Genomic DNA, 12,046 nt, shown 5'->3' with positions numbered 1-12,046 from the left:
CCCTGTGCCTACAGGTCCCACCTGGTCCGCACTGCCACTGCCTCAGCCAGGCCAAGATTGAAAAGGGGATGCTTGCAAGCCTCAGAGGCAGTCACAAGCAAGGGCACTAGACCTCCTGATTTCAGATAAGGAAATGGAGCCCCATGCCCCAGTAGGGAAGTAAGAATTAAGTTACTTTAGTTACAGACAATGCATGTGAAGTCTTTGTAGAGTTTTTCCATCCACCACAGCAGTACTGTACCGTGGCCAAGAATTCACTCTCTGAAGTCAGATCTTGTGGGTTGGAATTCCATGTTCACCACTAATAGTGCAATCTGGAATGACATTATCAACCTCCTCATTCCCACAACTTCCTCCTGTCTAAAATGAATTATTATAATAAAGAAATGAAAAAATGCATATAAAGTACTGAGTACAGGATCTGACCACTTACCTATGCTCAGTAGGCCTTTGCAGATTGCTGCAGTGTTACTATATTATGAAGCCTTCCTTAGAGCGTATATTCAAGTTAAAAGAGAACTATTAAGTGATGATCTAGTAGCTGGACTGTTTCTCAGTATTTCCTCAGTCCCAACTACCATTTGATGAGCATTTGCTTTGTACCAGCATTTGGTTAAATTCTTGTCATATTTGTACTCATTTGTGCCATATAATCACCCTAGAAGGTAACACTGTTGTCTCCATTTTGCAAAAGAAAAAAATGAGCTTGAGAGAGATCAAAACAACTTGCCCAAGGCCAGGGAGCAGTGGGCTGCTGGATTCCAAACCACATGTGTTCCCAGGATGGAGAAATTGCGTGTCATAACCAATCAGTGTCCTTTGTTGTTGGCACTTTCTGGGGCCCCTCACTCTGAAACAATTGGCTCATACTTCTGAGATGAACATTTCTTCCTGAGTGAGTCATGTAAGCAGAAATTGAGGTTCTAAATGTAAACATGCAGTTGAGATACAAGGGCCTTCTATATGCCAAGAGCCTGTTGGCTTCCTGTCATCCAGGACTGTTGCTGCTTTAGCTTTTCACATATTCATTTTAACTAAAATTCTGACATTTTTCACTTGAGCTACTGATAAACTTAGTCTTCTTCATTCTGTCATTTCTTAAGAGAGAGGATGGGATACAGAAAAAGACACTTGCTAATACCAGAAGCCTTCTCTACTTGAGAGTTTTGCCTAAGGTTATACATGTCTACTACTGTGCACTGAAAGAAACTGTGGATTGACTGGAAGGGAAACTTGCATGCCCTGTGTAACTACCTCACACAGGCTGGGAGCCTCCACCCATGGGTTTGGGGTATAAATGATGCCCACATCAGCCACTACTATGGTATGATAAGGAGCATGCTTGTTCTCAGGCCCACTGCCCCTGTTTTGTAGGCTATAAAACATTCTCAGTTGGAAGTATCTATATTTGTAAATTTCAGCATTGAAAGAATTTTCACAAATACTTAGCATATCCAAAAGTGTTCTGACAGGAAGATTTATAAGGCATAGCAAGTTAGTTTTGGTTTTGGTTTGGGGTTTTGTTGTTGTTGTTGTTTAACTGCCTAAATAGTGGAACAGGATGGCAGAGCACATTTAAGTGCCCCTTCAAAATGGTACAGTAGATCATCCTGAGATTTCTTTTCTTTATTTGACTGTAGATGGCCGGAGATAATTCTGGCCTAGGGAAGGGAGTTTACTCGTGCTTCCTGGTTCTGTTTTGACTCTTCAGAACACATTTTCCTCTCTTGTTGCCCTTTTTTAGATAATTTGGAGAATTGAAGTGTTGACTCTCAATATCAGACTGCCTAAGTTTAAATCCTGGCTCTGCCACTTGTTAGCTATATTACCTTTAGGCAAATTACTGAACTTTTCTAGAGCTTGTTTTCTGCATCGGAAAATATTGTTCCTACCTCATGAGACAGTTCAGATAACTAAATGAAACTAAGTTGTATTAAGGTTTTTTGCACAATGCTTAACAGTTTTTATTAGTATCAGTAGCTATTGCCATTCTCAGGAGGCTGAGATAGCAAGGAGAATGGCAAGTTCAAGGCCAACCTCAGTAATTTAGCTGAGAACATGTCTCAAAATAAAAAAGGGCTAGGGTTATAGCTCAGAAGTAAAATGCCCTAGGTTCAGTTCTCAATACCATAAGAAAGAAGAAAAAAAGGGGGGGGGGGATGGACTCCTGTCCTTTTTTATCTTTTCAGAGTTTTCTTTCTTGGGCCCTTCCATGATATCAGGGTTCCCAACAGAGTGAGTGTTTTGAATTTTAACTACTGACAGTTGTACATAATCTGTTCATTCCTACTGTATTAAAGTACTGGTCTCACATTCCAGGGGCATCAGACCCTTTCACTAAAAGACCAAGTACTAAATTTCTTGGGCTAGAGAGCCACATATTATCTCTGCCACATACTCTTCACTTTTTGTACCCTCTTAAAAATGTAAGAACCATTCTTAACTTGAGGACCACACAAAATGAATAAAGACTACAGTTTGTTACTCTCGTTCTCTCTGACCCTGTGCTGTTATACAGCAGAGTCTTGACTCCTGAAGTCATTCTGTGTCATCATTCAGTCAAAAAATAGTAGTCAGAAAACATTTTCAGTGTTACAAATAGAGTTCAGTTAAAAAAAAAAAAAAATAGTATGTTTTTACTTCCCATCCCCAAGCTCCCACATGTACCATATGTAAGGAGTTTTTCAAGTTCCATGCCTAAAACCAAGACAGGGCCCAGGAAGGAACCGATTAGCACCCACTTGACAAATGCACCAACTTGGACAAGCTCTGTGCCTGTGATCTTACTCCAGATTCACTTGGAGTTTCAAATTGTGATTTTAATTTTAAATTCCTAGGGCTTGCGCCATCAGGTCTCATGTCTGGAGCAGTCATGTTTTATGAAAATAGTGTCTGTTGCTGTGAAGTGAGCTAACCATAATGAACATGAGCATGACACTTTTTCACAGCAAAAAAAAAAAAATGCAGGCATATCATCTGTGAAATGACAGTATTGAATTTTAAGTGATGAAGATAAAGCAAATATTTAAATTCACAGCTAAAATAATGCTTGTAAAATGTAATTCCCATGGAGAGCGTGCCAGTTTATCTCTATGATAAGAATCATTCCAAGGGGAAGAAAAAACTTATTTCAAATAAACTGCTTGCTGACTTTTTTTAAACTGTGCATAAGTAAGCTGTGTTGATCAGGTACATCTTGGTCTTTAAGATGTTCACAGGAAGGATGTCTCTTGTGCATGCTTATTCCTGTTATATAGGGCCTCTCTGAGGCAGTTTCTTCTGATCTTCAGTTTTGCTGATGGAATGGCTTCGTTTATCCCTAGGAAAGTTCCAGTGATGGAGGTGATGCCATATTTGGTGAAAAGAAGGATGACAGCCGGGCAGGTGAGACTGTGTCCTTCTAAAGGCAAAGAAAAGTAAGGTCCCAGTTTGATAGTTATCCTGAAGTTTACATGTAATAAAAACACTAATTTTTAAGAAGACTCTTTAAAAATCACATAAGTTGAGCTTTTTTAAACTTAACTGGAGTCACATGTGGCTCTGGCTTCCTTTACATAGCATTGAAATACAAAATTAAAATGAATGATGTCTTAAATTACAATGGAGTCTGAGGAAAAAATAAATTATTATTTCATTGATTTTTTTTTTTTTTTTAAGGATAGAGGTTTGGTTTTTGTAGTTTTGTAGTTTTTGTTTGTTTGTTTTTTGGTTTTAATGTTTTCTGAATTTATACTGACTAGAGGCTTTGGCAGTTGGAAGGACCAACTACACAGAAGCCAATAGTTCTATATGGAGAAGGGGACAGAGTTGACTCATTCCTATGCTGTAGTTCAAGGTCCTCAAATTCTGCCCCCACAGAAAGGGACATGTGTATTTGAGAGAGAATACCAGCCACAACCTAAGGCTGTTTCTAAAGTAAAATTGCAGTCCTTCCCCCTCTGCCTAGCTCCTGGGCTGATTGTTAAAATAGCAGTTACTTTAATTAAGTTCCTGAGTCAGCTTTATTTTTATTTTTATTTAAACAAAACAGTCACACTTGTTTTAGCTCTGTTTATAAATACTAATATCCTCACTGATGTTTGAAGCCCAGGATGGCTCCGACCCAGACAAATCGCCCTGGCCAGTTCCATCTGCTCTCACAGCTCGTCTCCGGCGTCTGGTCACTGTGTACCAGCGCTGCAACCGCAAGGAGCTCTGCCGACCTGAAATCCTGGGACCAGGTAACCAAGGATACTGGGTTCAGGAGGAAATGTTCAGGAGAACCTCAGAAATGGACCTCATCAACAAGGAAGCCCAGAAGAGGTAAAGAAAAGTAAGGGCAAGAGGGCATACAGAACTGTTCACTGGGTAAGGGTGACAGAAGGTAAATCTAATAGCTGGAGGGCAAGTGTTTTTGTGTTCTCTTCTGACATCAAAATTCATTTTAAAAAACCTTAACATTAATGGTGTTATCATGGTTTTTGAGGAGTCTGAGGAGATCTGGGACACCTTTTTTAACACTTCCCAGATTTTTGTGACTTTCCAGCTTGCCACTCTTCCCCTGAGTTAGACCGCAGTCTCTAGGGATGTAGTTTAATCAAATCATTTCAAATCCTGTAGTAGTTCTGGCAACCAAGGGAAAAGTGTGTATTGAAGCTGTCTAATATAAGTCTTTATCAAGCCTTAGAGAGCAATAAGTACCATAAAATGCAAGCCCAACAGGAAAGAATAAATTGCTGGTAATTACTTATTCATCTGAAAATTAAGCTTAAAAAAAAAAAGAAAGAAAGAAAAAGCTGTATCAGTAACACCAGGCATGGTGGCACATACCTTGTAATCCCAGCAACTTGGGAGGCTGAGACAGGAGGATCCCAAGTGCAAAGCCAGCCTGGGAAACTTATCCAGACCCTGTCTTAAAATAAGCTAAAAAGGACTGTAGTAGAGGACCCCTGCATTCAATCCCCAGTACCACACACACACACCAAAAAAAGACTACAGTAGACAAGGTCAGAATAGGCTAAACTACAGTTCTTTGAGTCTTTACATCTCTGTCCCCTTGATGAAGCATCCAGTGAAGTAAAGGGCACCACAGCAAATCCACTTATTTTTCTGTACTCCTGACTTTATGAAACTTGTTAATTCAGGCAAAATATTTCTCCCACCTGCCATAGCTGCAGAGAGAAGAATCAGAACACTTCATCCCTGTTCCTCACTCTTCTACTGGCACCACACTCCCCATCCTGTTCCTAGCTACGGTGGAAAGCACCATGCCCTCCTCATGAAGAAGTAGTAGCATGTCATTACCCTAGTCCCTAAGCCAGTAGCGTCATTCTGTTAATTGAGGATCCTTGTACCCCAGAGATGATTGACATGGGCAATCTACCTATACACCAGGAGAGCTGTGGGGAGTGGGGCTGCACTGAGGTAGCACTTCCCTTCTCCACCCTAGTTGTCAATTGTAAGATGGAGAGGTCAAACTTAATGGTCTTGGAGGATCCCTACAGAATTCTCTGATTCTATGTGGTCATGGGGAGAAGAGAAGACAAGATATTTAAGCCTATATAATATTTTTAATGTTATATATATTTTTAATATTATATATTAATATTAATATAATATATTAATGTTGTATATATTTAACATTTAATATTTTAATATTAAATATTAAATATTTAATATTTAAGTGGAAGTTAATTAGATTAATTCCTAAAATTAAGGACTTAAGATAGCAAAGTCTACACACATGACTTTGAAATAGGTAAATACCAGAAGGAAGAGCTGAAGATTTAAAAGTGGTTCCTTCTTTGGTGATCTGTTGTTATAAACTTCTCAACCCCAATTTAACTTAAATAAAAATGGACAAACCAGTCCACCTGCTTTCTTGATTTCATAGGCTTTTATAGTATGTGCTCAATAAGTAGTTTGGCCTTTTTGGAGGGGGGAAAAACAGTTCAATTTTTTTTCCCCTCTGATTAAATCTCAAGGTGGACTAGAAGAGAACAAGCAGATTTCTACAGAACAGTATCTTCCTTTGGAGTGGTTTATGATCAAGAAAAGAAAACCTTCGATTGGACCCAGTTCCGCATCATTTCCCGTTTGGACAAGAAGTCAGATGAGAACTTGGAACACTATTTTTATAGTTTTGTGGCCATGTGCCGAAATGTCTGTCGTCTGCCCACGTGGAAAGATGGTGGTGAGAAAACTTTTTGTCATAATGTTTTCAGATGAGGTGGGGAAAGAACATGCTGGTGTGTTCAAACTGCAGGGTTACTTTAGATGTAACTATGCAAGTGTAGTCTCCCTGAAGAAGTAAAGATAAGTAAGTTCTTAGAAATTCATGAATTTTTAATTGGATCCACCCCCCCAGTAAAATAGTTTACCTCTCCTCAAATGAAGTAACTGATGAAAGTTAAAACTCAGATTAAAACCTCACAGAAATATTGAGAGACTACCGTTAACTACTTTTACTAAAGAATGGGTGTTTTTTTTTTTAAGTAACATTAAGATTTATCCTACTCTGAACTTTAGAACTTCTTTTAATTAAATCTTAATAACTTTAAACGTTTTCTTATGTATTGACTTATAGAAAATAAGTGGCTGTCATTATTGAGCCTATCCAGCATGGATTCCCAGCTGTTGACAGTGTGCACAGACATCCTGCCTTTGCCCAACATGTGGCATGGTTAAAGTGTTTTCATTAAGACCAAGGAGCTGGATATTTTGGAAAGAACTTGGAGTCATACTCCAAGATCTGGATTTGAATTCTGGTTCTGCCGCCTTGAACAATGTAGCTTATTTCATCATCCTTAAACAGGAAGGATACTGACATATCATAGGATTTTTGTGAGAACTAGATAACACGGAAGAAGTACCTAATGTAGAGGGTAGATGGCGTATGTCAATTAAATGGCAACTATTATGTACAGACTGATGTTTTCTTTCACCTTCAAGATCTGTCCTTGTCCATACCTTTTTAGTTTCCTAAAGATGCAGAGGCTCAGCGGGAAGGGAGTATCTAAAATCACCTTTAAGTAATAGGCTCTGCATTTCCCTTTCTCTTCAGGTCCCCCTGATGCCACCATCTATGTTGAACCAATCACAGAGGAACGGGCTGCAAGGACTCTGTACCGCATTGAACTGTTACGGAAGATCCGTGAGCAGGTGCTCAGGTGTCCTCAGCTGCACGAGCGCCTTCAGCTCTGCAGGCCCAGCCTATACCTCCCAGTCTGGTGGGAGTGTGGGAAACATGATCGAGACCTGCTCATCGGCACTGCCAAACATGGGCTCAACCGCACTGACTATTACATCATGAATGACCCCCAGCTGTCCTTCCTGGATGCCTATAGAAACTATGCCCAGCATAAAAGAACTGATACCCAGCCACCAGGAAGTCTCTGTTGCCTTTACCAGGCCAACTCTAAACTATATGAATCTCTTACCTATACTCAAATGAGTAGGACTTCAGAGTCACTTGAAAGTGAACCCGAGAATCTGGTGAAAATAGAAAACAGAGATGGTCATCTTGTTCTGCCTGGGGGCAACTTACCTGACATGACTTGTGAAAACTTTATTTCTAAAGTTCAAGATGTCATTTCCATCAACCATGATGAAAGTCTGCTGCCTGAGTCCTTGGATAATATGATGTATGGTAAGAAGGTGTTCAGCCGAGAGGCAGGCTCTTTTCAGGAGAGCCCAAATACCAATATGGACTCTAGAAAAGATGCCATTGCCATCTCGGCAAGCAGAGATGGGAGCTGCCAGCCTGGTGGCCATGAGACAGCAATAACTTCAGGTTCCTCTCTTATGAGTAGCTTAGAAGAAGGAGTAGCTCAAATGAACATTAAAAGTGGAAAACATTTGTTGATATCGATTTCAAAGGAAGGGGATCCCTGCTGCAGTGAAACAGGGCAGAGACCTGAAAGCATGGGGCAGCTAGAAGCCAAATGCTTAGCTTCCCCTGTCTTAGATGCAGGAAATGGAAGTGGGCTTGTAGATATGTGCAGTCTTACTGTCTGTGACTCCAAAAGAAACCTCTCATCTGATCAACAATTAATTGATTTATTAGAAAACAAAAGTTTAGAAAGTAAATTGATTCTGAATCAGAACCAGAGTGATGAAGATGAAGAAGAAGAGGAAAATGAGGAAGAAACCTTAGTAGTGGCAACAGACACAAGAGAAAGGTCAGAGGTTTTACATCTCACTGAGCCTGCTGCAAATATCCCAAGGGAAAAGATCCGAGGCTTCCCTCTGGAAGAAGCCAAGAAAGGAAGCCTGGAGATAGTAAGCCAGACTCCTGGACCACAAAGGTCCTTTGCTCCAGTAGCCTGTCAGTGCCACTGCAAACACATGGAGAGGTGGGCACATGGCCTTGGGAGTGATGAATTTGAAGTGGAGAAACCCAAGGCTTACAACCCAGACCTGTACAGAAGCAAAGCCAGTAATACTGCAGTGGAAGGTGAGCCCACTGCTCTTCCATCAGAGCTGTTTAAAGTGAAACATGAGCTTTTAAAAGAACCTTGGAAAGAAAGTGCAGAGGGGAAAAAAAGTTTCTCCACATGTACTCCCGAAGGGAGTGAGCCCAAGTCCGAAGACATGGATTTTGAGAATAAAGATGATTATGATCAAGATGGGACCTGCCATAGTCAAGGTATAGTATGTAAAATTTTGTAGTATTTTGGATAAACCAGTCCTTACATGACAGGAAGGGGCTTCATGATAGGGCCACTAAATGTTTTACAACACCATGTGCTTGAAACCAAAGGTCATAGGTCTTGGTCTGAAACAGAGTAGCAACTGTGATCATCCCAGAAAACTGAGGTTGATGGTAGATCATAATAGCAGCCATGTGATCTGGGCAGGGGCTTGTGTGCTTTTATGCAATAGATGCAAAGTCCAGTGCTAAGGAGAAGTGGTTGGTTCTTACACTAGATCAGGTGCTTCAGGTTGGTTAAAGAAGAACAGCTTTGGGACCTCAGAGACTGCAGCTAATATAAGAGCCGTTAATTTGCAAGAACTTCAAAAATACAAATAATGTTCACCTTTACTGAAGTGAGCATGGAAAGTAGCATTTATTCATGTCATTGTCAGAACTCAGTGTAATATCAGTGCATTTTTCTTGAGGTTCTTTTTGTAACAGCAAAATAAAAATAAATAAAGTAACCAAACAAATAAGTTTGACCTTTTTAAATAGAGAAATCTTAGATGAAGGTTCAAGTGAGAAGGAATTTCAAAATGTTAAGAAAAAAATATATGTGACTGAGATTCCTTATGCTTTACATGAATATAAACATATAATGGTAGGGATCCCAAGGAGCAACAGCAGCAAATGATTCTTATTTGCTGTTTTTATTTCATCAGATCCAAGAGGGCATATTAGGATGAACAAAGAGAAAGTGTTCATTTGTTCTTACTATTATAAAAACCAACCCTGATGATGTCTGCCTGGTGCTGGTTGTGGCACTCAGGGAGTGAGACAGGCACAGCTTCTGTTTCCTGGGACAGTGGTTTTATATTAAAGAAGGGAAGAGAGTAGAGTGGTTAATCTTCTTTGAGTTACCTAGCTTCTTTTTGTTTTTAAACTCCTCTCTTTGGTTTTGGTCACTGTGGTCCACATCTGTCTTAGGAGAGAAGCCAAATCAAAAGTCACAAGCTAGTTAGGTTGAGGACTGAACTGAACTGAAAACAGCCTGATGGCTTCATGGCCCCACCAAGCCAGAAGCTAGTAAGGACCATACCCCAGGCTTTTTCCTTGCCCTAGGCCTCCAGGTATCCAGTTATAAAATCCACATTACTTTTTGAACCCTACTATGGAAAAAAATCACCAAATAATCAGTGTTTGGAAACCCAGACCATCAAATGAGCACAGGGCAAATGTGATTTAGACAAGAAAAGTTCCTCTTTCCCTTCTTCTTTGGTGTCACCTAAGTCAGGGAGAAGAACCACGAACCTCATACACGTTGTGATACTGGATAAGCATCGCGCACATGTATGGGTGGGGGTCTCCTGCACCAGTGCTGCTGAAAGTACTTTTGCAGACCTTGGATGGGATCTTCCACACACGGGAGGTGTGGGATACATGGTGCAGAAAGTTTAGCCCTGCTCTGTAGATTAGAAATCAGCATTCCTAAAGAAGCAGTAACTCTACTGGTGTACCTGACAGGGCCAGCCCCCAGTTTTCGTGGCTCCTCTGCTTAAAACCTCAATGGTGCTTCCATCAAGTACATAATAAAATTCAATTTTTCTCTCAAGACTTGTGGGACTCAGGACAATTTAGATGATTTTTATCCCCCCCAGCCTCCATTGTCTTTTTTGTTCCTTGGCATGTTCAAAATAACCTTCCTTCACTGCCTCCTCACCTCTCTGGGTTTTCTCTCTCAACCAGTCTACTTAGGGAGATACTTCCCTCTTAGTCTCTGTCATAGTACCTTATTTCCTTCACTTTATAGAACTTATCACAGTTTGTAATTTCAGTCATTGCTTTATTTTTACTGCTTTCCTATGAGACTCTTAAGAACCCTGAGGGTCCTCACTAGTATGGCTTGCTTACTCTGAAGTCCACTAGCAAGGCTGTTGATAGTAAAGTTCTCTGCAGTTCCCTAGGAGACTTGCAGCCAGAAGTGAAGTCACCACACTTTTAAAGGTAGACAGACATTCCTTGTCATTTCACCAAGAAAAAAGGACCACAGCTTTTCAGCCCTGGGCATTTCACTGCTATCTGTTCTTCCCTGTCATTATTGGTAAGTGGATCTTTGAAAACCCATTTCATATTGATAATTAACTTTCATCATTACTTAAGCTTGAAAGGAAGGAGCTGCATCCCCCCCCCCCCCCACTGTCCCCCTGCATCAATGAAGTAATTGAAATGTTTCAGATTTCTTTACATTGTTTTTGACATGGATCTGGTCTCCTTTACTTGTGTTGTGTCATAATTCTTCATCATTCCTCATTAATATCACCCCCTTGCTGTGTTACATTTTATACTTCATAGACTGTCCCTTCAAATGTTTTTTCTCTTGTCCATGATACCAATGAGAAATGCAGCCATTCATCTCCTGTTACTCATGAATACAGAGAAATTTCCCTTCTCTCTTCTTTCATTGTCCATGTAGGTACACTGTTGTATGCAGCATGCACTGGTCCTGAAGCAGGATTTGCCTTTATGGTTTCACTAACTTGGTTCTCTTGGAAATAGAAGATGTGGTAATTAATATTCAGCTTAAGATAAGTTAGCACAAGTATGGGGTTGTAGCTCGGTGGTAGAGTACTTACCTAGGACACATAAGGCACTGGGTTCGATCCTCAGCACCACATAAAAATAAATAAATAAAACAAAGGTTTTGCGTCTATCTACAAGTAAAAGTATGTATATCAAGAAATAATAAGTTACCACAGAATAAGCTGATTTAAAAAATGAAAAGACAAGGGCTGGGGATATAACTCAGTTGGTAAAGTGTTTGCCTCTCATGCACAAGGCCCTGGGTTCAATCCCCAGCACCACAAAAGAAAAAAAAAAAGAAAAGAAATGAAAAGACAAATATGGATCACCTAATCACTTAGATCACTATTATCTCCCAAGCCCCTAATTAGGTGTTTTTTTTTTTTTAATCTCCTTGTCCAGACTACCCAGGGAAATACTCTGAAGAAGAAAGCAAGAGCTCGGCATCAGGCATCACAGGGGACCTTGGGGAAGACCCTCAGGAGACCCGAGCTCCTACCATTGCTCAGCTACTGCAGGAAAAAACTCTTTATTCCTTCTCAGAGTGGCCAAAGGTATCTATCAGAGCTTGCATTCTCCACTCAAAGCATTCTCAGCTTTGATTCCTGTATTTCAAATTTTTTAAAGTATTTCCATGAAATGAACGCAAGGTAAATGTTCAGTATCTTTTAAAAAGTATTAATTATATAACATTTAAACACTGAAGATATATGCCCTTGACTAAAAAGTGCCAAATTATCCTCATGTTTATAGTACTATTTAATCTTGATTGTCTGGACTATGAAACTTAAGGCTTATAAAGTATGAGTACATTTGAGTGTTCTTTTCTAATCAGCTCCTTCTGGTAAGAAA

General features: G+C 40.1%; 1 protein-coding gene across 5 annotated transcripts in view; it reads left to right on the top strand.

Moving 5' to 3' along the window:
* Positions 1–12,046, top strand: part of Chd6 (chromodomain helicase DNA binding protein 6) — a 211,559-nt gene that overhangs the window by 183,849 nt on the left and 15,664 nt on the right. For all 5 annotated transcript variants that reach the window (XM_071608931.1, XM_071608932.1, XM_071608934.1 and 2 more), the window contains 5 exons: positions 3,324–3,384; positions 4,086–4,302; positions 5,964–6,172; positions 7,043–8,626; positions 11,597–11,748. In XM_071608931.1, coding sequence (XP_071465032.1) covers positions 3,324–3,384; positions 4,086–4,302; positions 5,964–6,172; positions 7,043–8,626; positions 11,597–11,748 — 2,223 coding nt within the window. The remainder of the gene's footprint in view (positions 1–3,323; positions 3,385–4,085; positions 4,303–5,963; positions 6,173–7,042; positions 8,627–11,596; positions 11,749–12,046) is intronic.

This window comes from Marmota flaviventris, chromosome 2, assembly GCF_047511675.1.
Source record: "Marmota flaviventris isolate mMarFla1 chromosome 2, mMarFla1.hap1, whole genome shotgun sequence".
Classification (NCBI taxonomy): domain Eukaryota; kingdom Metazoa; phylum Chordata; class Mammalia; order Rodentia; family Sciuridae; genus Marmota; species Marmota flaviventris.
The sequence above is the reverse complement of the archived record's forward strand: the minus strand, read 5'-3'. Positions and strand labels throughout refer to the sequence as shown.